Source organism: Eulemur rufifrons, chromosome 2 (genome assembly GCF_041146395.1).
Source record: "Eulemur rufifrons isolate Redbay chromosome 2, OSU_ERuf_1, whole genome shotgun sequence".
Taxonomy (NCBI): domain Eukaryota; kingdom Metazoa; phylum Chordata; class Mammalia; order Primates; family Lemuridae; genus Eulemur; species Eulemur rufifrons.
In genome coordinates this window covers 19,040,507-19,067,093 of record NC_090984.1, presented here as the reverse complement: position 1 = coordinate 19,067,093, position 26,587 = coordinate 19,040,507, and the positions used below count along the sequence as shown (strand labels likewise).

Here is a 26,587-nt window from a genome sequence, read left to right as displayed (position 1 = left end):
TCAGGTCTAACAAGCCTGCGAAGAAGTGCACACATTGAGAATGCAGCCCAGTTAATGTTCACAAACCAAATACACCTAGGAACGGGCATTCCAAAGAACAGGAACAGAACCTGCCAGCCCCCAAAGCCCCCTCCCGCCCCCTCCCAGCCACTGCCCCCCAGCAGGGTAGCACCCTATCTTGACGTCTCACACCATAGGTTGATTTTGCCTGTCCTAGAATGGCACATACATGGACTCCTTTTGTGTCTGTTTTAACTCAGCATTATTTTTGAGAGATTCATCCAACTCATGTGTTTCAGGAGTTTACGCTTTTTCACGCGGTGGAGCATTCCACTGTGTGAATTTGCTGCTATGCATTTACTGATTCTCCTGCTGACGGAGGGCAGAAAGAATATAGAATTGAGGAATCCAGGAATAGGGTGTGCAGGTGTTCATTCACCATTCTTAAGACTTTTCTGTAGGCTTCAAGTCTTTTGAGAAACCACAGTGAGATACTACCGTAACTCCACTAGCGTGGCTCTAATCAAAACGACGTACAGTAACAAATATTGGTGAAAATGTGGAGAAGTCAGAAGCCTCTTGTATTGCTGATGGGAACGTGGAGTGGTGTAGTCGCTGTGGAAACAGTTTGGCAGTTCCTCAAAAAGCTAAACATGCAGTTACCGTGTGACCCAGCAATTCCACTCCTTGGTGTGTGCCCAAGAGAAATGAAAACATACATCCACACAAACATTTGTGTGCAATGTTCACAGCGCCATTATTCACAACAGCCAAAAGGTGAAAACAGTCCATCAACGATGAGGATAAACACAACGTGGTCCATCCACACACTGGAATATCACTCAGCCATGAAAAGGGATGAGGCTCTGACACAGACCACAGCGTGGATGGACCTTGAGGACATCGTGCTCAGTGAGAGACGCCAGACACAGAGGGACACACAGTGTGTGACTCCATTTATATGAAATGTCCAGAACAGGCAGAGCCACAGAGACGGGACGTGGATTCGTGGTCGCCAGGGGCTGGGGAGGGGGCGGGAAGTGACTGCTGATGGGGATGGGGCTTCCTTTGGAAGTGATGAAAATGTTCCTGAAGGAGACAGTGGTGATGGTTGCACAACTTGGTGAATGTACTAAAAACACTGTATTGTGCACTTTAAATGGGTGAATTGTATGGTATGCAAATTATATTTCAATAAAGCTGTTATTAAACAAACTCGGCTTCCCAGGTGTGCACCCCATCTTCTCACAGGGGCCCCCAGAATATTCTTCTTGGACCCCCCTTCTTGGGGGGTCACTCTATGGTGGGAAGACCTGCATTTGCAGCTGGCCAAGAAGGTGGAGGATACTTACCCAGTGTCCACGTGCTGTGCTGTCTGGCCAGCATGTTACGTGGACTGTCATTTTATCCTTCCAGACATCCCTTTACTGGCCCATTTTACAGAGGAGAAACCGAGGCAGTCATGGGGTCCTGAGACTGGGGCACCTGCCACACCCACCGTGTGACTGCCTGGGCCAGGAAGAGAGAGTTGGGGAATCCCTGAGCCACCAGGAAAGCATCCTGGCATCCGGCCGGACCGGTTGTCCCTCCAGCAGACTCCCAGTGGGGGCAGGCTGGTCACCATGTCTTCACTGTGGTGCTATTTAAAGGTGCCACCTGGGGCTGCGGCCCGCCACAGGGTTGGGCTGTTGGGAGCAGAAGGCAGGGATTGGATTTGGGGCTGTGCCTTGTGTTCCCACAATGGAAGTCGATGCTCCTCTCTGAACCTTGGTTTCCCCACCTGTCAATGATTCCTCTGGGCTCTGAGTCTGTGAAGGTCACTTGGAGCCCAGGGCATGGGGTGGGTAGGTGAGGGGTGGGGCTAGCCACCTTGCTGGGAGGTTCCCCGTGGGGCCTAGGGTGTGGCTGTAAGTGGGGAGTAGGTGTGGGTGTGAATGGGGCTGCCCCATTGTTGTAGCCTCTGACACGCAGCACTGGTGGGCACTGAGGCCTGGGTGTCCCACCAGCTAGCCATCAACATGCCTGTGTGGCCATCCTCCCCACGGCTGCCTCCCGCCCACCTGCCCAAACACACATCCCCACACCCTCCCCTGCCACGAAACTCCCTGTCCCCAGGAAGTTCCATTTGGAGGGGGCGTTGAGTCCCACCTCGGCATGTCCAGTCCTGGGGCCCAACTGGCAGGGACTAATGCACATGCCAGAACCTTCCCTCTCAATCCCCGTGCATCCCCATGTCTCTGTCTCTCTCTGTCTCTTCCATGTCTCCCTGTCCTCGTGTCTCAGTCTCTCTCTGACTTAGTCCCTGTCGCTCCCTGTAGCCTCTGTTTCTGTCTGCCCTTCAGTCTCTCCAGTTCCTGTCTCTTCGTATAGCTGTCTCTGTCTCTCAGTCTCTGTCTTGTACACTTTCTCCCTGCCTCTCCTTGTCTCTGTATCTCACAGCCTCTATATCTCAGTCTCTCTCTCTTGTCTCGTTCTCCTTTGTCTCTATCTTGTGTCTCTTGTCTCTGTCTCTGTGTCTCTGGTCTCTGTGTCTCTCTCTGGTCTCTGTCTCTTGTTCCTGTCTCTGTGTCTCTGGTCTTTGTGTCCCTGTCTCCCTCTGGGTCTCTGCGGCCCGCCTCTCTACCCCGCAGCCCCCGTAGCCTCCGCAGCAGCCCCGCAGCCCGCGTTCCGGACCTGCCGGCGACTGCGGGGATTCTGGGACTCGGGGACCCGCCCCACGGGGCGAACACGTGCGGAGGCCGCTAGGAGCCGAGTGGGCCCCGCCCCCCGGCCGTGATTGGCCAGTCCCGACGCCCCATTGGCCGGGCCGGCCACCGCCCCGCCCCGGCCCCGCCCCCGTGGGCCCCGCGCTATGGCAGAGCTGCGGCCGCGCCGGGAGGCGAGAGCCGCCGGCAAGCGGGGCGCGGGCCATGCGCAGCCGCCTGTGGCTGGGCCTGGCCTGGCTGCTGTTGGCGCGGGAGCCGGGCGCCGCGGGAGCCCAGAGCGCGAGCGCGCCGCGCAGGGCGCGCAGCTACCCGCACCTGGAGGGCGACGTGCGCTGGCGGCGCCTCTTCTCCTCCACGCACTTCTTCCTGCGCGTGGACCCCGCGGGTCGTGTGCGAGGCACCCGCTGGCGCCACGGCACGGACAGTGAGTCTCCGGGGAGAACTGCGCGGGCCAATTGCTTGGGGGGCGAGGGCGGAGGAGGGGTTGAACTCTGGACCCCCAACGTCGCAAAACCAAAGACACCCAACTGGCAGATGAGGAAACTGAGGCATAGAGAGAGGAAGTGACCCGCCCAGGATCGCACCGACGCGGGGTGGTAGAGCCGGGCTCCGCAGTGCCAGGACCTCATTCATGGAGCTGAAGTCGTGTCCCTTCTGCCCTGCTGTGTCCCCAGGGCCCCACCCAGCAAACAGTAGGCACTCCATAAGCGCGTGTGGAATGCTGGTGTAAGAGGAGAGGCAGAGAGGAGGGAGGGGAGCGCAGGGAGCTGGGGAGGGGGCCGGTAATCGCTGGCCCCTGAATCACCGTCATTAGGGCAGATAATCACCCCCTGCCCTCCCCGCCGCTTTCATCTGGCTCCCAAGGCCCTCATTAGGCGGCATGCGACCAGGGCCAGGATGGGGACTGGCTGGGCCGGTCCACAGGCGGTGGGCACGGCCAGGGGGCGGGTGGCCTCGCACCGGGGCAGAGGCCTGGCTCAGCCTGGTGACTTGGGACAGTCGCTACTTCTGTCTGAGCCTCGGTTTCCCCACTGGACAGGGATGGTGATGATGATTGACGGCTGTGTGGGCGGGGCTGGGAGCTCTCCTTCATTCGTTGGTGGTTATTATTAATAATTGGGCACCGCCTGTGTGCCGTGCTGGGCGTGAGGACCCAGTGGTGACCAAGCTGGCCCACCCTCCTGGGGCTTCCAGAGCAGGGAGGAGAAGTAAACAAGCGAAGGAGAAATGTCATAATTTCCGAGGGGACTGGGTGGGGTGCACAGAAGTGGGACAGGTGATGCTGGGAGGTTGATCTGAAGCCCCTTCTCCTGGGGGGACTGAAGGCTGCTCTGGGGGGCTGTGGCTTGGGTTGAGCCAGGGTAGGGCAGGGAGCTGGACAGGCACAGGAGGAGCTGGGTGTCTGGCCGAGGAATGGCCTAGGTGAGCAAGGTGGGGAGGGCACGGGGCTGGCCACCCCGGGCTTGGGGCACCAGGTCCAGGCTGAAGGCCAGAGGGCAAGACCTGGACTGCAGAAGAGGCCCCAGTGCCCGGTGAGCAGAGGGTGCTTGCTGAATGGGAAACTGTGTTCTCCAGAAGGGGCAGGGCTCTCCCAGGGCTGCCCATGGACATGTGGGGTCCAGATCTGGCTCTGACACTCCCAGGCCTCAGCTTGCCCCTCTGAAAAGTGGGTGCAGGCAGCGCCTCCCACCTGGGGCTGCTGCATGGGCTCGGTGGGTGCAGAGGGTGTGGAATGCCCTCCAGCATGCTAGTGGTCACCAATGACCCAAATGTGCTGTTTGTGAACACCCTATAACTGCCCGTGGTGGGGGCCTGTGTGCCCACTGCCGAGTTGAACGGCTATTGTCCTGTCTTTACTTTTTTTTTTTTTTTTTGAAGCAGAGTCTCACTCTGTTGCCCAGGCTAGAGTGCCATGGCATCAGCCTAGCTCACAGCAACCTCAAACTCCTGGGCTCAGCCTCAGCCTCCCGAGTAGCTGGGACTACAGGTGTGCACCACCATGCCCGGCTAATTTTATATATATATATTTTTAGCTGTCCACATAATTTCTTTCTATTTTATTTTTTTTTTTAGTAGAGATGGGGGGGGTCTCGCTCTTGCTCAGGCTGGTCTCGAACCCCTGAGCTCAAACAATCCGCCCACCTCAGCCTCCCAGAGTGCTAGGATTACAGGTGTGAGTCACCACGCCCGGACTTTTTTTTTTTTTTTTTGAGACAGAGTCTCACTCTGTCACCCAGGCTGGAGTGCAGTGGTGTCATCACAGCTCACTGCAGCCTCCAACTCCTGAGCTCCAGCGATCCTCCTGCCTCAGCCTCCCGAGTAGCTGGGGCTAGTCTCCCACTCCAGCTGTGGTTACTTCTCCTTGTTATCAGAGCTTGTCTGAGGCAGGCACCCACCACCTCTTGCACCTGCAGTTTGAACTCTATGGGCCTAATCTTTGGCTCAGTGTGCTTGGCCCTGGTGGGTCCTACTGGGCGTCTGGGGCCCCTGACCCCTGGTTTGGACGCTGTGCATGGGTCGAATTGTGTGGATGAGGACACTGACATAATTAGGGGCCTCCCCTGCTCCAAACCATGCCTCGGCTCCCCAGTGTCCTCCAACCGCAGCGGCGAGTCCTCCTTCTCAGGCTTTGCACTGGCTGTTCCCCCTACCGTGGCCTGGGGGAGGCTCCTGGGTGTCTGTCCTGGCCCCCGAGGGTCCTGCAGGCAGCAAGGCAGCCACCAGCAGGTGCCCAGGGATGAACCAAGGGCAGCAGCCAGTGGGGGGGCCCAGGAGCTGAGGCCCTGCCCTGACCAGTCCCTGCCCCCGCCCAGCAGGCATCATCGAGATCCGTTCTGTCCACGTGGGTGTCGTGGTTATCAAGGCCATACACTCGGGCTTCTACGTGGCCATGGACCGCCGGGGCCACCTCTATGGGTCGGTGAGTACCAGGCAAGCAGGGGACCGGGGTTGGTGGGTGGCGGGAGGGTCTGCTGGCTTCACGCCCCGCCCCACAGCGGGTCTACACTGTCGACTGCAGGTTCCAGGAGCGCATTGAGGAGAACGGCTACAACACCTATGCGGCACTCCGCTGGCGCCACCGTGGCCAGCCCATGTTCTTGGCACTGGACAGGAAGGGGTCCCCCCGGCCTGGCAGCCGGACGAGGCGGCACCACCTGTCCACCCACTTCCTGCCCGTCCTGGTCTCCTGAGGCCCCATGAGGCCGGGAGGGGCCTCTGACAGACTCTCGAGGCGCAGGCTTGAACTGGCGCCTGTTCTTTCATTGAGCGCCTGCTGCTGGGACACAGCGGGGCCCACACGTGAGGCTGGCCCCAGGGAGCCCCCAGTCAGCATCCCTGTGTCCAGTCACAAGTTAGGGGGTGAAGACCCTGCAAGGCACCCCCTGAGTGGAAGGATGCGGTTGTCAGAGGCCTGGGAGGGGCGTTCCAGGTGGGGCCCAGCCAGCCTGAGGCACGGAGGTGGGAACACGTGGAGGGGAAGTCGGGGTTGAGGTCACGTGTGAAGTGGGTGGAGGAGGAGGGTGGGCAAGGGCGGAGCAGGCAGAGACGGTGACGCAGGCACCACACAGGCAGAGCAACAGCCCACAGACGTCCCTGTCCTGATCCTGGGACCTGCAGGTCTGTTACCTCCTGCAGACACAGGGACTTTGCCGATGAGATTAAGGACCTTGGGACCGGAGGTCACCCCGGATGACCCGGGGGCCCAGTGTCAGCACAGGGCCCTCCCACGAGGGGGCAGGAGGGTCGTAGGCAGAGAGACTGGAAGACGCTGCGCTGCTGGCTCTGAGGGGGAGGAAGGGCCCCGAGCCGAGGGATGCGGGCGGCTAGATCCTGGGAAAGGCTGGAGAGGGGTCCTCCCCTGAATCCCCCAGGAGGGATAGGCCCTGCCACGCCTTGATTTTAGCCCAGTGAGGCCCATGTCAGATTTCTGACTCCAGAACTGTCAGACAATAAATGTTTTAAGCCATTGAGTTTGTGGTCATTTTGTTACAGCAGCACCAGGACACACACACAAACAACGTCTGGAACTGTTTTAACGACAAAATGGTCCTCAGAGCTCCTGGGTTCTCCCGGGATGGGCGGAGGCCGGGGAGTGGGGGGCAGGAACCGTGTGCTGAGTACCCTCCTCTCCCTGCAGCCCCGGGGCTCCAACTCCAGCCAGAAGGAAGAGGGAGCTGAGGGCCTGGGCTCCTCCTGCACAAGTGGGGTGATGAAGCCATCTGCCCCCAGGACAGGGGAGGGCTGACCTGGTGAGATGACAGCCCCTGGGGACAAGTGGGGCTCCCCCTGCTATCCAGCCACCACCTCCCACTTACAATGCAGAAAGCAGAGTGGGGCTGAGGCACCTGTTGGGAGGGTGCTGGGCAGCCTGAGGTGGGGAAAAGCCCCATGCTCACTTTGCAGAGACCCGGGGGTCCTGCCCCAGGGGATCCTCTGAAACATCGGGGATACCTGTGGCTGTCAGGGCTGCGGCTCAGCCCCCACGGGGCCCCAGATGGCCGGAGGTCCACAGTGCCCAGGGTGACCCTGCCTTAGTGGTACCCCCAGACTCCGCCCTGCATGGAGTGGGGAAGGGGCGTTGCCACTGGAGTTCTGCAGTCTGGGGCTGCACAGTGCCAGAGCAGCTAAAATAAAACTGCTGACACTGGCGCTGCTGCTGCGGATGTGGAGAAACTGGATCCCTCACACGGCACAGGTGGGAACACGACGCAGTGCCGGATCTGAACGGTTTGGCAATTTCTTCTAAAACTAAACATGCAGCTACCATCGAACCCAGCAGTGGCACTTCTGGGCATTTATATCCCAGAGAAATGGGCTCTCTGTTCACACAAACACCTGGACATTCTTGGCAGCTTCTCCCACCACAGCCAAGAACTGGGAACCCCCAGGGTCCTTCCCCAGCGCCACCCGGTGGCGAGGAGGTGCACGCAGGACTCGGTGCCTCCCAGGAAATTACACGGAGTGAGGAAAAGCCAACCGGGAAAGGTTACAAACTCTGTTTCCACTCTGGAGATGACAGCCTAGCAGTGGAGGGCCCTGTGGGGACCCTGTGGTGCAGCAGGCCACAGCACGGGTCCCTGCAGTCCTGGGGCCGAGGCTTGTGCACAGCTGGCTGTAACTATTGGGATCCTGCTCTCCTGGCCTCCCCACGGGAGGGACACAGGCCCTGTGGCCACAGACCACCCCCTGCCCACCCCCCCGGGCTCCCGGCCCTCTCCCAAGAACCCGCAGAATGGGAGCCTCGACTCCCTAACACTGCACAACTCAAAGCTGCCACTCTTCAGTGGGAAATGGGCCCAGCGTGGGTCATCTGCTCTGTGGCAGTGGCCCGAGTGGCCTCTGCTGGCTGTTGGAACAAGTCACCACAGACTCGGTAGCTTAAAACATGCCTCTCTCACAGTCCTGGAAATCAGATGTCCCCAAGCCAAGGATAACCCCAGGTAACCTCCAAATCTCAATGTCCTCACCTTAGTCTCATCTGCAGGGCCCCAGGTGCCCACAGGTTGCACAGACAAGGACGTGGACATCTGTGGGGACCAATGCTCTGAGGGCCACAGCCCCGGAGGCGACCCTGGCTGCAGTCGTCAACATCACGGGATGCTTCTCTCCAGCTCTGCGGCCCCAACGGCGTCCCCCAGAATGGTTTGCTGGGGCCTCATCTCAGTAGCAAAAGCCCAGAAACAGCCGAGTGCAGGGCCAGGGATGGGTGGGACGCAGGCCACCAGCGGAGTGTGTGGAGCAGACACCTCCAAGGTGTGGACACAGCCTGGTGTGGAGCAGACGCTGTGAACCTGCGCACACCAGGAGCACACCAGGGCGTGGGAGCAGGTGCGCTGTGCCTGCTGCAGACAAAGGTGGCCCCTGAGAGGGGCGAGCTGTGGACAGGGCTGGTGGCGGGGGTGGGGGCTCCTTTATCCCTCTAGAGCATCTGACATCCGGCCCACAGGAGATAAACGCACCGCCCAGCCCCGTGCATGTCCCCACGCCTGCCAGCTTTGTCTGGGGCTGGCTTGTGCCCACGGCCAGCGTCCGCCCACCCTGGCTGCAGAGCTGCACTGTGCAGACCCAGCTGGGGACGCCCCCGAGATGTGACGCGAGAGGTGGGGGTGGCTGCCTGTTCAGTGCAGCCTTGTTTTCATTGTTTGAAATTGTGCGACCTGGTGACATGTTGCCATCTCCTTGTTGGATGTTGCCAGTTCAGACTTCCAAGGTTTAAGTTTGTCATCGTGGGCGTGACGGTGCCTGGGCGTGCCCAGCTGAGCCCAGGCGGGGCATGGCTCGGTTCCTGGGCCCACAGTAGGCGCAGACCCCTCCGGGGACACACAGACTCCCAGTGAGCTGGGCAGCTCAGCCCCCTCAGGACACAGTGGCGCAGAAGGAAGACGCCAAGCCACCTGCTTCTCTTTTTAAGTGGTGTATTTTAAATAGCTTCCAAGATACACATTTTCTCTTTTAAAAAATGTCTGTCCAAGCAGTTTTGTTCTTGGGTTTTGCTGGTCATCCTCGTGGTCCGAGGCCCCCAAACTCCGGGTGATAGAGGCAGCCTGGGGACCTATGTGGCCTGTCCTGGTGGCATCGCGGCCCTGGTGGAGCAGCTGTACCCGTCCGTTCACAGATCATGCATGGCCGCGTGTGAGCTACAACGTCCATTTATTTCAGAGCAGTAATAATTTAAAATTATAAAAACCTTTCCGCCGTCGAGCGTTTAGAGGATTAGAGACAGGGGAGGGGGAGGCTGAGGGTGTCCCTGGGGGGCCGTGTGGCCCGTACCCTCTGGGCTGGGAGCAGCCAGCGAGTGGGACATTCCCTGGGCTGGGGGCTGGGGCGCTGAGCCCATCCCACCCTGGCCCGTCCCACCCTGGCCCGCTGGTGCTGACCAACAAGGTAAGTCCCAGCACCCCAGAGCCCGCAGTGACCAAGCCAGGGGCGGGGCTGCAGCTCTCCCAGCAGCTCCGGCAAAGGTGGCTCAGGAGTTACTCGCCGCATTCTCGTTGCCTGGCGAGCTGGAGGAGGATGAGGAGGACGAAGAAGAGAAGCTCACCCCCGTCAGGCCCGGGGGGTTCGTGGCTGTGTTCTGTCCTGTGAGGCTTTTTCGGCAGACGGGGCAGCTGTCGTGCTTTGTGGGGACAGAGGCGGGCAGGGAGAAGATCTGGTTAGAGACAGGGATGGACAGGAGCCCAAAAGGCGTCCCAAGGGGGCCAGTGGGGGGGCAGGGGCAGGCCGGTGGGAGGGGGCGGAGGGGCAGGCCGCTGACGCAGGTAGCAGGTAGACAGAGGGAGCGGCCAGGGCGAACCACAGGGGTGGGCAGGCAGGGGCGGGTGGGCAGAAGAGCTGATTAGAGACCAGGGGCTGGGCCGCGGGTACGGGGTGGGCCAGGGGCAGGGAGAAGGTTGGGTGGGGGTGGACTGGGGTGGGCCTGCGGGTGCAGGTGGGGGGGGCACAGGCACATAGGGGCGGGCACTGCTCACCTGCTCCAGCCAGGGCACGATGCAGCCATCGTGGAACAGGTGGTTGCAGGGCAGCTGCCGCACGCTCTCGCCCAGCGCGTAGTCGTCCTTGCACACGGGGCACTCGAGCCCAGAGCCTGTGGAGCAGGGGGAGGCCAGAGGGAAGACCACAGCTGCCTCCCCTGTTCCTGGCAGCAGGAGCACCATGGGGAGTCGCCCAGGACACTCAGCCCCAGGCGCAAGGAGGCAGAGGGGACCTGGACAGAACCTTCCCTAACCCTAACGCAGAGTATGCGGGCCGTACCTACGTGCTCCTCAGTGACGGGGACGGTGGGAAGGGCCTGGATTTTCTCCTTGTCTGCGGGCGGGGGGCCCGTGTTTTCAAACTGATTGAGAAGCTGAAATACAAGGGGGAGAGGGAGCTCCTGGGGGAGGGGCAGCGCCTTCGGCCCAGCCCGAGGCTCTGAAGAGTGGGCTGCGAGACCCGCAAAAGCACGGAGGCCTTGTTTGTCCCAGGCCGGACCCCTGGGAGCCTGCCCTGGCAGGGTCAGAGGTCACTGTGGCACCCTGAGCCCCTGCCTGGCGGGCAACTGGAGGGTCCGCGTCCCACTGCCCTTGGGACCAGCCAGTGACAAGACTTTCCACTGCTCACTGGCAGGCGGCATTGCCACAACAGGAGGGTACGGCCTGGCCATGGCGCCACCCCAGGCAGGTGAAGCTGACATGCGCAGGGGGACTGCAGGCCTAGGGCGCATCCTCCCACAGTGGGGCTGCCACACTCTGCAAAAAGAGGAGACGCAGGGACAGCAGGAGGTGGGAGACGCCCCAGAGCCCTCGCATGCAGAGCTGCCAGCAGCCCAGTCCCCCTGTAGCCCGCCAGGCGCCAGCCCTGTACCTGTGTGATGATGGCATCCAAGCCATTGGCACCCCAGGCGTAGTCCATCGGGTTCGAGTGCAGGACGCCCCTGGGGGGAGAGGTCAGGGTTCGAGTGGCCGCGGCTGGGCAGGGGCAGCCCCCCCCTTCTACTCACCAGGGGCCCAGACCCAGGTTGGGGATGGTGGCGGGCGTGATAATGCCGTTGACCAGCTGCTGGATGATCCTGGAACAGAGCGAGGGGTGGGTCAGCGTCCAGCCACCAAGTGGTTTCTGTCAGTTTTTTTTTTTTTTTTTTAAACTTTTGTTTTGTTTTTGAGACAGGGTGTCACTCTGTTGTCCAGGCTGGAGTGCAGTGGTGTCACCATAGCTCGCTGTGGCCTCCAACTCCTGTGCTCAAGTGATCCTCCCACCTCAGCCTCCCCAGTAGCTGAGACTACAGGTACACGCTGTGACACCCGACTAATTTTTCTATTTTTAGTAGAGACAGGGTCTCGCTCTTGTTCAGGCTGGTCTTGAACTCCTGAGCTCAAGTGATCCTCCTGCCTTGGCCTCCAGAGCGCCCAGCCCCTATAGTTTTTCTTCCAGACAGAGTTCGCTCTGTCGCCCAGGCTGGAGTGCTGTAGCATGATCGCAGCTCACTGTGGCCTCCAACTCCTGGGCTCACCCGATTCTCCTGCCTCGGCCTCCCAAAGTGCTGGGTTTACAGGCGGGCAATGCCATGCCTGGCTAAACTAGCTTTTACAGATTCTTTTCAGCAAGGGAGACACAACCACAGAAGGGATCAACTGCCATGAGAGGAATCCAGTGATCCTCCTTCCTCCTGCCCAGGTCTGGTCCAGGCCTGAGGCCAGGAGAGCACCCGGCAACGTGCAGACACGTAACCACCTGCAAAGCCATGTCTAAAACCCAGTGGGAGGAAACTGCTTCTGGCTCTGGGTGCTGCCCTCTAACCCCAGCAACCGGGCTAGGCCAGCCAGCCTTTCTGGAGAGCTTGGCAGCAAACCCAGGTTTCGGTGGAACCCCTGCCCATTTTTAAGCGTCAGAACTTCCAATCTTACCAAGCAGGGCCCTCTTGGCCACCCCCAGGCCCCCTCACCCTTCCAGCGTGGGGACGCCTTCCTGCCGGCCAGTGGCCCTCCGAGCGGTGAGGCGGGCACGGGGCTGCCGGGCACCATACCGGTGCCGAGACGGGTGCTCTCTCTCCCGCCGGCTCTCGGGGTCCCTGCCATCGTCAGCCTGTGACCCAGGAGGGAATGTGGGGATCTCGAAGCTGTCGTCAAAGATGCCGAAAGCAAACTGTCCGTAGCCCTGCGGCAGCGTGAAGAGGTGCTGGTCCACGTTCTAGGGAGAGGAGGCGGGGTGACCAAGGAGCAGGGCCTGGTGCTGGGGGTGGGGGGCGGCCGCAGCCTGCAAGGTCTGCCAGGGAGAAAAGGCAAAGGGACGCAAGGAAGGAAGGCCCCAGGGAATACCGGGCAGACAGAGGCGGGAGGGGCAGAGATGACCACGGACGTGAGGCGGGCAGGGAGAGTGGCCGGGAGGCCCTGACAGCCCAAAAAGCACCGTACCAGCCAAGCAGCATTAGGACCACACGCTCAGCCTACACAGCAATCAGCTTCTGCATTCTCTAGGGGAGACCCCGGGAAGGTCCAGAACAGAGCTTGTGAGATGCAGAAGAAACGGGACGAGAGAGTGGTGTGGCAGGAGAGGCATAGTGGCAGGGGCACAGAAAGATGACCACAGGGCTGGGCCAGGGGCCTGGGGGCGGGATGGGTTCATTGCTGCCCCAGCCAGGCAGCAGGGGCAGAACAGCAGAGAGCTGCCAGGCCCTGGGGCAGGTAACTGGCAGCAGGACGAGGGGGCACAGGCCCCAACTCACTTCGAACGGCTGCCGGCTCTGGTCCGTGGGGGCTGTGGAGGGGGCAGAACCATTTTCTGTATTCCTGGAGAGAGAAGGACACGTCAGCGGGCTCCACGAGCCCCCACAGGTGCGGGGTGCTCTCTGCACCCTGCAGCCCCATTTCTTGGCCTGTGCATCAGGAGAGTGAGACTCATACAATCTATCGCCACCCCAGGATGCAGATCAGGTGGTCACTGCAGAAACTGCAAACCCCTGGGACCCCTCACTCACACCGAAGAGGAACCTTCCAGACTCCGGCATACCCAGATGTGCCCACACCTGCCTTTTGGTATCACCAACTTTTTTCTGCCCTAAGTAAACCAGGAATGGCTTTATAAATTGACACAGATGCCCCCAAATTCATGCATGTGTGGACACTGGTAGGGGCCACAAGGCCGCTACTATTCCCCGACTTCTGTGTCCAGGCCTGAGGACCCCCTTGCCCTGGAGGAAGTGTCGTCAGATCCAGGAGACAGGGCCTGGGGAGGAGAGTGATGGCTGGAGGTCACCAGCCCTACCCTCTGGCGCCAGCGCCCCCCCATGTCACCACAGAAGGGAACCTTGTGCTGCTATCCACGAGGAGGGACATGCCTCAGGGCCACCAGCAGCTGCTTCCTGACCCAGCTGGATGGCGCCCAGTGATGCCAGGCCCTGCCAGCCGTGCATCTGGCAGGCCCTGGCCGGCACAGCCCCTGCCTGGCCACCCGCACCCAGGGCCCTGCCAGCTCTTCCAGCAGCTATGACCAAGAGGCTGGGTTACCTGGTCTCTTCCGGAAGCTCCTCGATAAAGCCAGACTCGCATCTTGGGCAGATGTAATCCTGCAGGAGAGCAGGAGCCTAGGGTCAGGTGGTGCCCCAACCCCCACAAGCCACAAGGACACCTCAGGGCCTATCTGTGAACCCTTAAGGACGAGGGCAGAGGGGCTCCCCCTGCCCGGCCTGGCACGTGTGGGCCCTCCCGACTCCTTGAGTCCCAGAGGACCTGCCTGCTCCTGCCAGCCTCGGGCGGCGAGAATATCAACCCAGCCCTCGCTGACCTGGTCCTCCTGCAGGTGTCCTTCCCCACCCCTGCCCCGGTCCCAGGGCTGGACCCAGACTTAAAGGAGTGTCCCCACAGCGATGGAGAAGTCACCGCAGGCTCAGAGCTCACAGCCCCGGCACTATGGCAGTCCCAGCACTCGGCCTGAGCCCCCGGCTGCAGCATTGCCCGACCCTGGATACAGCAAGTGTGTGAGCCCCCAAACCATGCCATGGCTCCCTGACCATGCCTCAAGCCACAGCCGTGCCGAGCGGGCCCACGTCATCAAACGTGCGGGTTGGGGCTCTCACAGGTGCTCTGAAGTTGCCTCTGGGAAACGTGGACATAGACAAGACACGTATGAGACGCACGAGCACAAGGCCTCCCAGTGTGTCAGCATGCGAATGCCCAGGACACGTGCTGTGGGCTCTGGGAGCCACACGCTCCGTGTGGCTGTTCACAGTCCTGCTCGAGGCAAAGCACAGCCAGGCTCCACCGCAGGGCGCAGTCCTGCCGGAGGTGGCTGGGCTAACCTGCACCGCCGGCCTCATCTGCTGACTCTGGGGAGGGCTGCGCCGCGCCGGGCCGCCTCACCTGCTCCGGCTACCAGTGGCAAAGGCTGGGGCCAGGGAGAGCAGATGGTGTCCCCACAAGACCCCGAAACACAAGAACCCACTGGACGGGAGCAGGCTGGCCTGTGTGTGAAGGGACTCGCACTGAAAGTACTAATATGTAAAGAACATTTACAACTCATTGAAAAGACAACCCAGTTTCAGAAATAAACAAAGGATCTCCGTAGATATTCCTCCAAAAAAATATAAATAACCAATTAAGCACATGAAAAGATACCCCAAACCATCAGTAGTCAGAGAGATGCAGTGAGACACTGTCACCCCATGAGGTAGGCCAGGCCCAAAGCCAGACAGTGCCGGTGAGCCTTGGACACAGCTAGCGGGAACGAAAAGTGGGGCAGCTGCGAAGGAAAACAGCCCAGAAGTTCCTCAAATGGTTAAACATGGAATCATGTGACCCGGCAGAAATGACAACACCCAAGAGAAATGAAAACACACGCCCGCAGAGCCTGTGCGTGAGCGTCCACAGCAGCACAACGCGTAATAATCACAGGGTACAAACAGCCCAGGTGCCCGTCAACAGGTGAGAGGATGAACACAGCGTGGCCCATCCACACTGGAATGTCACTCAGCCACGAGAAGGAAGGAGGTTCAGACACAGGCCATAGCGTGGATGGACCCTGAGGACATGGTGCTCAGTGAGAGATGCCAGACACAGAAGAACACACACAGGTGGACGTGTGGTGTGAAATACAACTCCATAAAGCTGTTACGAGAATCACACAACCGCAATAGCAGCCCTTGGCTCAGCACACAGACAGGGCAGCTCTGCCACAATGAGCAACAGTGGCAATTGTCACCAGGCAAGGGATTCTCGGGGGGTGGTGGGGGTGTGGCTGGACTGCCAGGAATGAGACATCCCACTTAGACACAGCAGATTTCACAGATAAACCTGAATTTCTGCCTCCTGTCGACATCAGGAGTTCATTCCCATAGCCTGGGTCTCCGCCTGGAGGGCCGGGGCTTGGTTCCAGGCTCTCACCAAGTCCTGGTGGCCCCCAGTGCCAGCATGGCTCGGTGGACCTGGAACGGCCACCCAGGCCCCAGGACATAATCAGACATGCATCACCCTCTGAGCCTCTCCACTGCTGGCAGCATCCAACCAGGGCCTGTGGGAAAAGCCTCTCCCTCTCAGGACCCCAGCTTGCTGCCCAGGCCTCCACCCTCTCCTGAGCAAGCGTACAGTCCCAGACACACATGTGTGACCTAGCCGTGCTGACAAGGGGCCCTGCCCACTAGGCTAGGCCTCTAGAAACCGGGCAACCTGTCTGCCCGCAGCAACCGTGGGACCTCATGTCACAGCCCTACCGAGAGCCCTGAAGTCCAGCAGCTACCCAGAGATGCTCACCTCCTGGCCGTGGGCAGGCTGGGCTCTGGCTCTGCCCCTTGGCCATGATGCCCCTGCCCTGACCAGCCCTGCAGAAGGGGCCTGACACCTGGATCACACAGGCAAGTGCCAGGAAGATCCGGGCTGACCAGAGTCAGGGGCTTGAGCCTCTGCACCCAGGCGGTGGGAAGGGGCTGCACTGGGCAATCTCCAGATGCTTCCCTCCTCCAAGGACACGTTCCAGAGACTGTGTTGTGGCCACAGCACAAACTCATGCAGAAGCAGGGCTCCTGGAGTGTCCAGCACCAGCTGCTGGTCCTTGTTATGACTCCTCCACCCCAAGGACAGGTGGAGGCAAGGTGGCCACATAGCATTCTCGCTGTAGCAGCAGCTCACCCAGGCAGCAGGGACAGACCCAACACTGTGCCCCACCCCTGAGGCCCCCAGGACGTGCCATCACGTCATTCCCAGTCCCTGTGGAGGGACCTACCCAGGCAGCAGGGATTCCCTGGGGATGTGTCCTATGCACGACACAAACACTGAGGGCCCCAGCCTGGCATGTACAGGCAAGTAGGAGAAACTGAGGCCATAGCTAGAGAAAGTGCTGCCCCCAAGTGACCATGCAGCTACAGTGACGCCCGCCTCCGCGGGCTACAGGCTCCTTGGGGAACTGTGTGCTTAAGACCCGGCGGGGGGGGGGGGGGGGGGGGGGGCAGTGGTCTGTCCTTGTCCACTGCTGGACCCCTTCACGCCGGCCACTGCTCTCTACAGAGAATGCTGCAGCCTTCTCAGCTGACCTGGGACACGTGGACCCTACAGCCCCCCAGAGTGCACATGCTGCTGCCCACCCCTTCCTTCTTGGTTTCAGCCCGGCCACCAGGCCCACAGCTCCACCCTGCCTGTCCCCCAACCACCTGCGAGCCCCACACCTGAGCTGTGCACTTCTGGATGGACGGTCAGTGAGCTAAGTTGCTGCTGAGGGCCAGGCCCTGTCACCTAAGGCTTCTGTGTGAGAGAGAAAGAGAGAAACAGACAGACAGACAGACAGATACGCACACACACACACATATGCCAGCGAGGGTGTAGACACCGCCACACACTCCAGCAGCACTTCAACCTAGGGGCACCTGACTCCACCTTCCTCACTCTTCCCAGGCTGCTTCAGGCTCCGTTGTGAGGGCTGGGACCCCCATCAGGGCCCACTCTGTGCCTGCCGTGCTGGGATACACTATGTCTGGCCTGAGGCTCAGAGGTGCAGGTGCCCTGGGTGCCCCGAATCAAGTTCTCTCTCCTGGGGCTCAGCAGGAAGATCCTCGTGGGGGCAGAGTCCCGAGCAGGAAGAAATTCAGCACCGCCCCTGCCCAGCGTGGACCCCTGCACCACCAGGAGGTATCCTGGTGCTAGATCCCAAGGTGGGCTCTGTGCTGCTGGGAACCGGCTCCAGACTCAGCCTCCCTGGAGGCCAGCTCTGCGACTGCAAACCACTCCAAGGCACTGGGCAGACACTCGTGAAGGGGGGCAGGTTGTCACTGTCACAGCATCTAGCTTAACATGGGACACACAGAGCAGGCCAGTGGCCAGAGGGTTGGCACCTACACAGTGTGGCATGTGAACCCCGCCCGGGGAGGACTTTGGACTTTATTCTGCCAAAGACCAGGGACCAGGGCTGTGCAGGAAACAGTGTGAGCAAGGCCACTCCAGGGTGGGCTGAGGGCCACCAGTGACAATGGCAGCATCAGCCCTGGCTGCCAGAGGGCTCCCACCAGCACTCACTCCGCACCCCACCCACACTTGGGGCAGGTGCCCAGGCACCTGTGCTGTCCTGTCCTACCACTCAGGAACTCTTCTGAGAGTGAAAAGCAGACACTCCCAAAGGAGACTACAGGCATCAACAGGGCCACCCCAAGCATCACCCTAAGACGAGGGTGAGGACGGCACTCTGGCCAGTGGGCGGGCAGGTGTGTGGATGGAACCTGCAACGGTCTGTGCCGCCCTCTGGGAGGGGCTGTGCATTCCCAGGCTGTGAGCCCCACGGCCACTTCCCCCAGCGCTTGCCAGGCTCATGGGCACTCAATGCCCTCAAGGTGACAACACAGCACACAAGACCCCCCAGGGCATAAGCGGCTCCTCCACCCACACCTGCTCACACTAGCTCAGCCCTGCCAGGCACCGAGGCAGAGGATGCCAGCACTCAGCAGGCCCCCCGTCCACAGGGCGCTCCACGTCCACACACCTGCACACCACACCACCCAAACCAACGTGTCCTAAGGAGAGTCGAGTCTGGGCCTGTGCGCCAGCTTGCAAGGCCTCTGAGCTCCAGCCGGCCTGTCTGGTTCCTGCTCCCACATGCCCCATGCCAGCTAAGCCTTCTTTCCCTGGAATACCCAGACACCCTCGTCACTGCCTTTGATGCAGACAGCCAAGTCCCCAACTGTGAGCACTGGGCCCTGGGGAGAGTGCCTTCACAGGCAAGGTGTCGGGAGAGAGCCTCCGTGTACTGAGCACTCTGCATACACGTGCTCGGGGGGCTGAGTGCCCTGCCCCAAAGCCATGCAGCTGAGAAGTGGGACAGCTGCATGTGGCCTCAGCCTGGTCCCAGAGCCCAGGTGGCAATGGTGGCCTGGGATGGCCCAGCTGCCTCAGGGGTGCCCCCATGAGCAGGCACATGGCCCCACAGCAATCCAGGTGCCTGAGAGGGAACCACTTCAACAGGCCAGTTCCTTCCGTGGTCAGAAGCAGAAACTTCATAAAAACCAGCCCAGGTGTCTCAGCAGTAGCACATCCGACAAAAGTGCAGGTCAAGTCTCTCACGGGCAGAAATCCCGTTTCAAGGGTGCTAGCAGTGGGCTAGGACTTTCTCCAGCTTGGCTGATACCCGATCAGAGCCAATCTTCCCTCCCCAGAACACCAAGCGTGCCCCGTTCCCAGCACAAAGATACTCTGGTATACAGCCACCCCGTCTACCAGAGCCTTGCTGAATCCTGCTCCAAACTCGCAAGCAGGCACCCAAGGATCATTTACAGGGTGGAGACAGGGGCTCTCGCCAACACCCCCTCCCTGCCATTATTTGCTCTTACAGAATCTACCAACGTTTGTGACTAAATATTTGTCAATCACTGTCCAACGCTGGCTCTCTGGCCAGCTTGTTTGTGAGGGTGGAGACCACGCCTACCTTGTCACCACTGGGTTCCTGTGACTAGGAGGAAGGTCCTCACCAGGCCCAGTGACAGTTGGAGGAGGTCAGGGTCCTCCTCATCCAAGGCCACAGGGCCAGGAAGTTGCTATGCCATGCCCAGACCCAGCCCTGTGCTGGTTCCAGGAAGGGTGGCCAAGAGCAGCCACTTGCGCAGCCTTGCAGACTGCTCCACTGGCCAGTCCTGCCACAGAGCCAGGGCCCACACCAGCCCCAAGGGGCTGCACTGCAACTACCCAGACAGGCATACTGTCAGACGACCAGCCCTTTCCTGCCACAGGAAAAAATAAACCCACGCATTTGGTCACAGAAGTCTTCTGTCTTGAAGGTGTCTCCCACACCTGAGCTTTGACTGTAGTTGTCCCTCCTGCTGGGAAGGGGGACGCCCTGGCCTCTGAAGCCGCACCCCTACTACCCCTCCTGTGCCTCCAGCTCCCTTTCCAGGGAGTCCCACTGCCCCCGCTGCATCCAGACGGCCTGGGCCCAGATTACAGGTCATGGCGCAACCGCCAGCAAGGGAAAACCTACAAAGAGCGCACACATGGTGGGTGCCCCACGAGCCTCGCTGCCTGCAGTCTTCCCTTGGTCACAGGGTAGGGAGTCCAGATGCCCCTCCGCCCCAGCCTCCCTCGCTGCTCCCATCCAGCCAGCTCCCCCACTTCTCTGCTGAGCCTCCCCAGGCTTCAGTTCTCCCACCTGCACGGCGGGAGTGGGCTGGTCTAAATCACCATTTCCACGTCAGCCTGGGGAAGGGGGACGATGGCTAAAAATGCAGATCGTCCAGCCCATTCCAGACCTACTGACTCAGAACCCCCGTGACCAGGGGCCTGGAAAACGGCACCTTCAACAAGCATTACCCCCCCGCAAGGTGACATCAGGTCAGTCTGGGAAACACTGGCTTAAATGGGCAGGAAGCAACACCTTCCATACCGGGGCAGCCGACTTTCAACAGTCTGATGAGGGAGGGCGCGCCCAGGTCCGAGGCAGGCGCTCTGCACGGGAAGGGTCTGGAACCAAAGGCCAGCTTCTGGCTGCTGCTAGACTGACCCCTCGGCCTGTCTGTCTGTGAAACCAGCAACCCCGGACCTGCCTGCGAAGGCGACGCCCGGGACTCCACGAGGCCGGCACGCAGCAGGGAGCCAGTGCAGGCGGCACAGACCACGCGCCCACCGGACCTCCCCTGACGTTATTTTCGGGGTCTGCACCCCCAAGCCTCTCTCCTCCCGGGCGCGCCTCTTTCCTGCAGCGCGCCCCCGAGAGAGTCACTTGGTCTCTCTGGGCCTCAGTTTCTCCAGCTGCAAACCCAGGCTCGCTGGACTCCGGGGTCTGGTCTGGCGGGTCCGCGGCCTCAGAGGGCGGGAAGGTCGCGGATGTGGGGTCACCCGGCCCCGACCCCCAATGTGCCCCGTGCGCCAGGCCCCGCCTCCTGGCCCGGCCTCAGTTTCCCATACTAGAGGACGGGGTTCACGCCCGCACTGCTCGGGCTCTCCGCCGAGCGACCTTGGGCCGCCGCTGCCCCGGGCCTCAGTTTCCCCGCAGGGGCCAGCTAGCACCGAGCGGCGGGCGCCGGCGACCCCCGCCCGGCCTCGCCTCAGGCCTGCGGGAACAGGCCCCGCCGCCGCTCCCGGCCCGGGCCTCACCGGCAGGCGCGGGACGATCTCGACGGAGCAGCAGTGGCAGAAATACCGTCCGGGCTGTGGCGACGCCTCGGCCATGGCCACCGCCGCCTCCTCCGCGCCGCCCGCCCCCCGCGCGGCGCCCGCCGCCGGCCGTTTGCTGCTCCCTCGCCGGCCGACGCGCACGCTCACGCACGGCACGCACGGCGTAGGGCGGGGCGGGCGCGCGCGAGCGACGCAGGCGGCGCGCGCGGCGGGCCTCGGTGCGGACGACGGTGGCCACTGAGGGGCAAACTAGGTACGGCGGCTGGGCTGGGCGTCGAGCAGGGGGCGGGGCCAGATCCGAGGGCCGTGGAGGAGACCAAGGGGCGGGGCCTGCGAGAGGCGGGGCCGAGTCTCCTTGGCAACCCAGATCCGGCGCTGGGCGGGACCAGGCCCAGAGGATGCCGTAGGCCCGAGGGGCGGGGCCTGCATGGGGCGGGGCGGAGTCTCCTTGGCAACCTGGACCCAGCGAGGGGCGGGACCAGGCCCGGAGGATGCGAAAGGAGGCCGAGCCTCTCCTCTTCCCCCAAACCTGCGACAGCCTCACCTCGCCCGCTTCCCCACCTGCCCTACCGTTGTCTCGCTCCGCTGTGCTCCAGCCCACGGTTCTCGCTGTCCCTGGGACTCGCCAGGCGCGCCGTCACCTCCGGGCGTCTGCACCTCCCGTGCCCGCGCCGGGTGCAGCGTCCTCCCAGACACCTGTGCGGCTTCTTCTCCTGCCTTTCAAGTCTGCGCTCAAATGTCACCTCGCGAGCCCCCTGACGCCGTCCTCCTCGGGGCACCTGTGAGTCCAGCTTCTTCCCGCCGGGACCTCAGGGGGCATCTCCTGAAGCCTGTGCAAGGAACGCGGGCCCGGGACCCACTCCTGAGCGGAGAGAGGACCCTCCGAGCCTGAGTCGCGTTGTGCCTCGGTGGGACCCGCGGGATAAGAGTCTGAGGCCCGCTGGGCCGTGGCCTTATCTCCATGACGCTCTGGGGTGAGGATGGGCTAGGAAACCTAAACCCCCTTCCCTTAAAAACCAATCATCAGAAACCGTGTCATCTCCCAGCGCAGGCCAGGGCCATGTCTGCATTTATTTCTTTATTCACTCAACAAACATTCACTGAGTACCTACTGCATACCAGACCCTATGCTGGAGGAATGCAGACACCCCCAGCCCCGTGAGGATGGGTCAGGGGATGGGGCTCTAGGATGGCCCTGGCTCTGCCTGGGGAGATAGGGAGGGCTGCCTGGGAGAGGAGGCACGGGAACCAGGGCTTTGAGGAATGAATAGGAATTGGCTGGAGCTGGATTTCCTGAAGAAGGGGGCGTTGGAGCCAGGGTGTTGAGGAATTAAGAATTGGGCCCTGTGTGTGAAGGGTTTGGAATGCCAAGAGGTTATGGACAGGGACTTGCCAGCTGGCCACCTTGTCGGTTCATTTCAGTGGCAATTTCAAGCCATTCCTGCTCTGACCACCAGAGAGCGCACTGGCCCCATCGCCGGGAACCCAGGACACACAGCCGCCCCAGGTTGGGGAGGGGCAGGGCTGAGACTCAGAGACACAAAACCGGGCCTCTCAAGCTCAGCCTCTTCGTGAGCATTCATTATGCAGAAACTCATGAGGTGCGTGCGGCAGTCTAGGGTAGTTAAGAGGCCTTGGAGCAGCAGGCCTGGGTTCAAATCCCACCAAGCCACATGCTGGCTGTGTGACCTGGGCAAGTTGCTTAACCTCTCTGAACAGGTGGCAGAACCTGTCTCCCAGGGTTTTGGGTTGGATCAGCCTTGGGGCAAACATGAGTACCCTGGGCACCTCCTTGGTCCCCACTGGCCCCTTGGGTAGGCCATGTAGCTTCTTATCTCAGGGCTTTTGCACGGCCTTGCCCTCTGCTGGAGGTGCCCTTCCCACACTCCCTTTTCTTTCCCCTGCTTCGTAGGAGCCTGTGCCAACCCCCTTCATGGGGGAACCCCAATCACTGGGCCTCTGGGCACCTCATCTGCTGGCCGCCCCAGGCTGAGCCTCAGACTATGGCATAGGGACCCAAGTGCTCAGGCCAGCGCCTGCATGTGACCCGTGGCCCTGAGGTTCTGAGGCCCTCAGGTGTCCATTTGTGACCCTGGTGGCTACCTTGTTGCTGCTGCCAGAGGGGGACAGAGCTGGGCCCCATGGTTGAACCTAAACCAATGACCAGGAGGAGGAACGACTGACATCACTGTGGCCCTTTTCGTCCAATCAACATCCACCTCTGGTGCTGCGGCAGGGCCCTGCCTTCTGTTACATGCTGGGCTGCCTGATCCCCACACAAAAGCAGGTCCCTTGTCAGGCAAGGGGAGCGCCCAGCTGTGGGGTGGGGATGCCTGGGGGCCAGCATGGAAGAGCCATGCTGTGGGGAGGGCCCCAGAACCCAGGCCAACAAACCTGAACTGAGTCCTATGGCCTCAGGGAGCCATGGGTGGTGTTTGAGCTGGGAAGGGTACAACTGCTGGGGTGTTATCAGGCCCAGGTGTCTTCAGGGGTGCTCCCACATCCTCTGCCACAGCCAAGTCCTCAGGCCTCTGCTGTGGTTTTCAGCATAACGGGCCCCATCAGAGAACCAGCAAGGCCTTGCTGCCTAGAGCCCAGAAGTTTCAGGTTCTAGACAACAGGCAATAAGCTGATATGGAGTCCACCACATATCTTCTGGCTCAAGGGATGTGGGACCAGGTGACCCTGAGGGTTCTGTACCAACCCATGACCCACATCCTGGAGGTAGAGGTTGGCACATTGGGGTGTGATTCCTGTGGCCCCTGTAGAACCTGCTGCTGCTCTGGGTCCTACAAGCTCTGCTTGAATAAAACTGGCTTATTGGAAACGTGGTTTTGCCCGCCTCAAGTGACAGAAACTCAATTTAAATTGGCTTCATTTCATTGGGGAGAGGAGTTCAGGCATAGCCGGATCCAGGGACCTCCAACATCACAGGGAATTGCTGCTCCCCCTCTTGGCTCTATGTCGCATTGGGTTGGCCTCTCCCTGGCCCTCAGCAAGAGTTTACTGCAGCCTCAGGCTTACACCCTTCCAGCCCAGGCAGGAAACGGGTGTCCCTTTCTTCAAAAGAGTCCCAGAAGGGCCGGGCGTGGTGGCTCATGCCTATAATCCTAGCACTTGGGAGGCCGAGGCAGGCGGATTGTTGGAGCTCAGGAGTTTGAGACCAGCCTGAGCAAGAGTGAGACCCTGTCTCTACTAAAAAAATAGAAAGAAATTATATGGACAACTAAAAATATACATATGGAAAAAATTAGCCGGGCATGGTGGCGCATGCCTGTAGTCCCAGCTGCTTGGGAGGCTGAGACAGGAGGATTGCTTGAGCCCAGGAGTCTGAGGTTGCTGTGAGCTAAGCTGACGCCATGGCACTCTAGCCAGGGTGACAGAGCAGGACTCTGCCGCAAAAAATAAATAAATAAATAAAAAGGTCCCAGAGCCCATTCCTCCTGTTTTGCAGAGTGTCAGATCATCCTCACTAATTGGCCAGCAGGCCTGGGTCAGTGCCTGCTCCTGGGGTCACAAGGGCTGGAAGTGTAGGAGGTGATTCTCCAAAGGAATCTATGTTGCTGGGACCAGAAGGAGGGATGCCAGCCACAAGCAGGGTCTGCCTTCATCATCCAGTCCAGAGAAGGCAGGGCCCTGCCCCACTGCTCAGCATGCAGGCCCTGGAACCTTGCCAACCTGGTACTGAGTCTCAACACTGTGGGGCTACATGACTCTGAGAAAGTCACTTCCTGTCCTCCAGCCTCACAGCATCATAACGGGCAGCCAAGAAGACTCCTCATGCACCCATCCTGGGCCACCACCTGTTACACATTGAAAATCTGTGCATGCATGTCATAGCCCACTGTGTGCCAGGCCCTGTCCTCCACATCCTGGCTGGAATCTGTAGAACCAAGCTCTGTGCCCATTTGACAGACAAGAAAACAGAGGCACAGAGAGGTCACAGGGCCTGGCACACGGGGTGCTTATGTACTGGTTGCCTATTTCTGCTGTAACAAGTTGATACAAACTGGGTGGCTTAAAACAACACAAGTTGTTGTTTTGTTTTGTTTTTGTTTTTTGAGACGGGGTCTCGCTATGTTTCCCTGGCTGGACCAGAACCCCTGGGCTCAAGCGATCTTCCTGCCTCCACCTCCCGAGTTGCTGGGACTACAGCAATGTGCCACTATGCCTGGCACAGGTTTTTTTCTCTTACAGGTCTGGAGGTCAGAAGCCCAACTTGCATCTCGCTGGGGGAAATCGAGGCAAAGCTGTGTGCCTCCAGGGGAGGGTCTGTCCTGTTCCTCTCCCAGCGTCTAGCGGCCGCCCACACCCCTTAGCTCTCGCCCTTCCTCCACCTTCAGAGTCAGCAGCATAGCATCTTCCATTCTCTCTGCCTCCGACCCTCCTGCCCCTTCATGTGAGGACCCTATGCTGACACTGGGCCCCTGGGGCATCCAGGGTGATCTCCCATCTGAAGGTCCTTAACTCAATCCCATCTGCAGGGTCCCCTTTAGCCACGGAGGGTGACAAACCCACAGGTTCCAGGGATTAGCCTGGCCGTCTCTGGGGCTGTTATTCTGCCAAACGCCCTGCAGCTGCACTTTCACTTGCAGCACAAACATCCCGTCACTTCGCTCCCAGCACACACCCCTGACATCCAGCGCAATGCTCAAGTCTCAGTGCCTGTTTACCTGTTGGGGTCTGAGGTGGGGAGAAGCAGCCTGACAGCAGAGGCCACGGGGAGTCATGGTGGGTGTTTGAGCTGGGGAGAAGTCTTATAGCAGCTGGGGCAGGAAGTGGGCTGCAGGGGTGAGGCTGAGGCTGTGTCAGGGTGAAGAGGAAGGCAGGGTCGGGAAGGGATGGGGTGGGGAGGCTGTCACTGGGAAGAGGGGGCTCCCCAGAAAGGGTCAGTGACTTGCTTGATGTCACCCAGCACATGGCCTCTGGGTTAGGGAGGAACACTGAATCCAGGAGCAGTAGTCCACTGGCAGCTGGCCTCGGTTTCCCCGGAGAGGCCCCAAACCCACGCCAGCCAGACAATGTCCCTTTGATTTGCACAGCCTGGGCCAGAGTGTCCAAGCCATGGCAAGGTCAGGTCTCGGCCAAGGTCACAGTGTCCAGCCCGGGCACACCCTTGGGAGAACACAGGGTCCCATCCCTGCTCTAGTCCCCAACCCAAGGAGAATCCCCGGGGACTGCCAGAGGCCAAGGCCAGGTCAAGACAGTGGGTGTCCTCCCTCAGTGCCATGAGGGTAGCAACTTGGCCCCTGGCCACCGGCCGGGGGACATGGGTCAGGCTGGGCAGCTGAGATCGAGGAACAGTCCAGGGTGGCTTCTACTGGTGGGAGGGGAGGCGCTGTGCTGTGTTGCTCCAGGCAGCCTCAGTTTCCACACCTTGGGGTGATGCAGGAATGGGGGTGACCAGGCATAGGCACCCCCTGGAGATATTCACTTGCTCCCCACGACCTCAACCTTCTTTATTTTCCTGAAAGCATTTACCATTCTTTGAAGTTATGGATTAATTTGCCTACACATCTTGTTGTCTATCGTCCCTCTAAACCACCAGCTTGGTGGGGGCAGGTCTGCCTTGGTCACCATGGTACCCCAGCACCCTGCCTGGTGGCTGCTCCTGCCATCAAGAGATGTTCGCTAATTATTTCTTAGAAGCACGAACACAGAGGAGGGGACTCCACAGAACCCACAGCACATCCGTGGTGCCTTAACAATTCCAGAGGCCCCCAAGACAGAAGGGACCAGCTCCAAAGCGGGAAAAGCAGCCAGCTGCACCAAAGCCCCCACCTCGCAGGCCCACACCGCTGTCGCTGTCATAAATTGCGGGAAACGCCT

At 60.6% G+C, this 26,587-nt stretch overlaps 2 protein-coding genes across 2 annotated transcripts; one reads left to right on the top strand and one right to left on the bottom strand.

The window, feature by feature from the left end:
* Positions 1-2,909: 2,909 nt before the first annotated feature.
* On the top strand, positions 2,910-5,896 carry FGF22 (fibroblast growth factor 22). The gene is made up of 3 exons (XM_069456762.1): positions 2,910-3,129; positions 5,522-5,625; positions 5,702-5,896. Exons 1-3 carry the CDS (start codon positions 2,910-2,912, stop codon positions 5,894-5,896), a joined length of 519 nt encoding a protein of 172 aa, XP_069312863.1.
* Positions 5,897-9,129: 3,233 nt separating this feature from the next.
* On the bottom strand, positions 9,130-20,881 carry RNF126 (ring finger protein 126). The gene is made up of 9 exons (XM_069456761.1): positions 20,738-20,881; positions 13,688-13,746; positions 12,907-12,970; positions 12,127-12,371; positions 11,185-11,253; positions 11,049-11,118; positions 10,458-10,551; positions 10,175-10,290; positions 9,130-9,822 (listed from the first exon to the last, which is right to left on the bottom strand). The coding sequence occupies exons 1-9, from the start codon at positions 20,810-20,812 to the stop codon at positions 9,673-9,675; spliced, it is 942 nt and encodes a 313-aa protein (XP_069312862.1). The 5' UTR covers positions 20,813-20,881; the 3' UTR covers positions 9,130-9,672.
* Between the last annotated feature and the right edge of the window lie 5,706 nt (positions 20,882-26,587).

Coding starts and splice junctions, on each gene's coding strand:
- FGF22 (XM_069456762.1), top strand. CDS start 2,910: ATGCGCAGCCGCCTGTGGCTGGGCCTGGCCTGGCTGCTGTTGGCGCGG. Junction 3,130..5,521: donor CTGGCGCCACGGCACGGACA/GTGAGTCTCCGG, acceptor CCCGCCCAGCAG/GCATCATCGAGATCCGTTCT. Junction 5,626..5,701: donor GGGGCCACCTCTATGGGTCG/GTGAGTACCAGG, acceptor CCCGCCCCACAG/CGGGTCTACACTGTCGACTG.
- RNF126 (XM_069456761.1), bottom strand. CDS start 20,812: ATGGCCGAGGCGTCGCCACAGCCCGGACGGTATTTCTGCCACTGCTGC. Junction 11,119..11,184: donor AACCTGGGTCTGGGCCCCTG/GTGAGTAGAAGG, acceptor CTCTCCCCCCAG/GGGCGTCCTGCACTCGAACC. Junction 9,823..10,174: donor TCGTGCCCTGGCTGGAGCAG/GTGAGCAGTGCC, acceptor GTCCCCACAAAG/CACGACAGCTGCCCCGTCTG.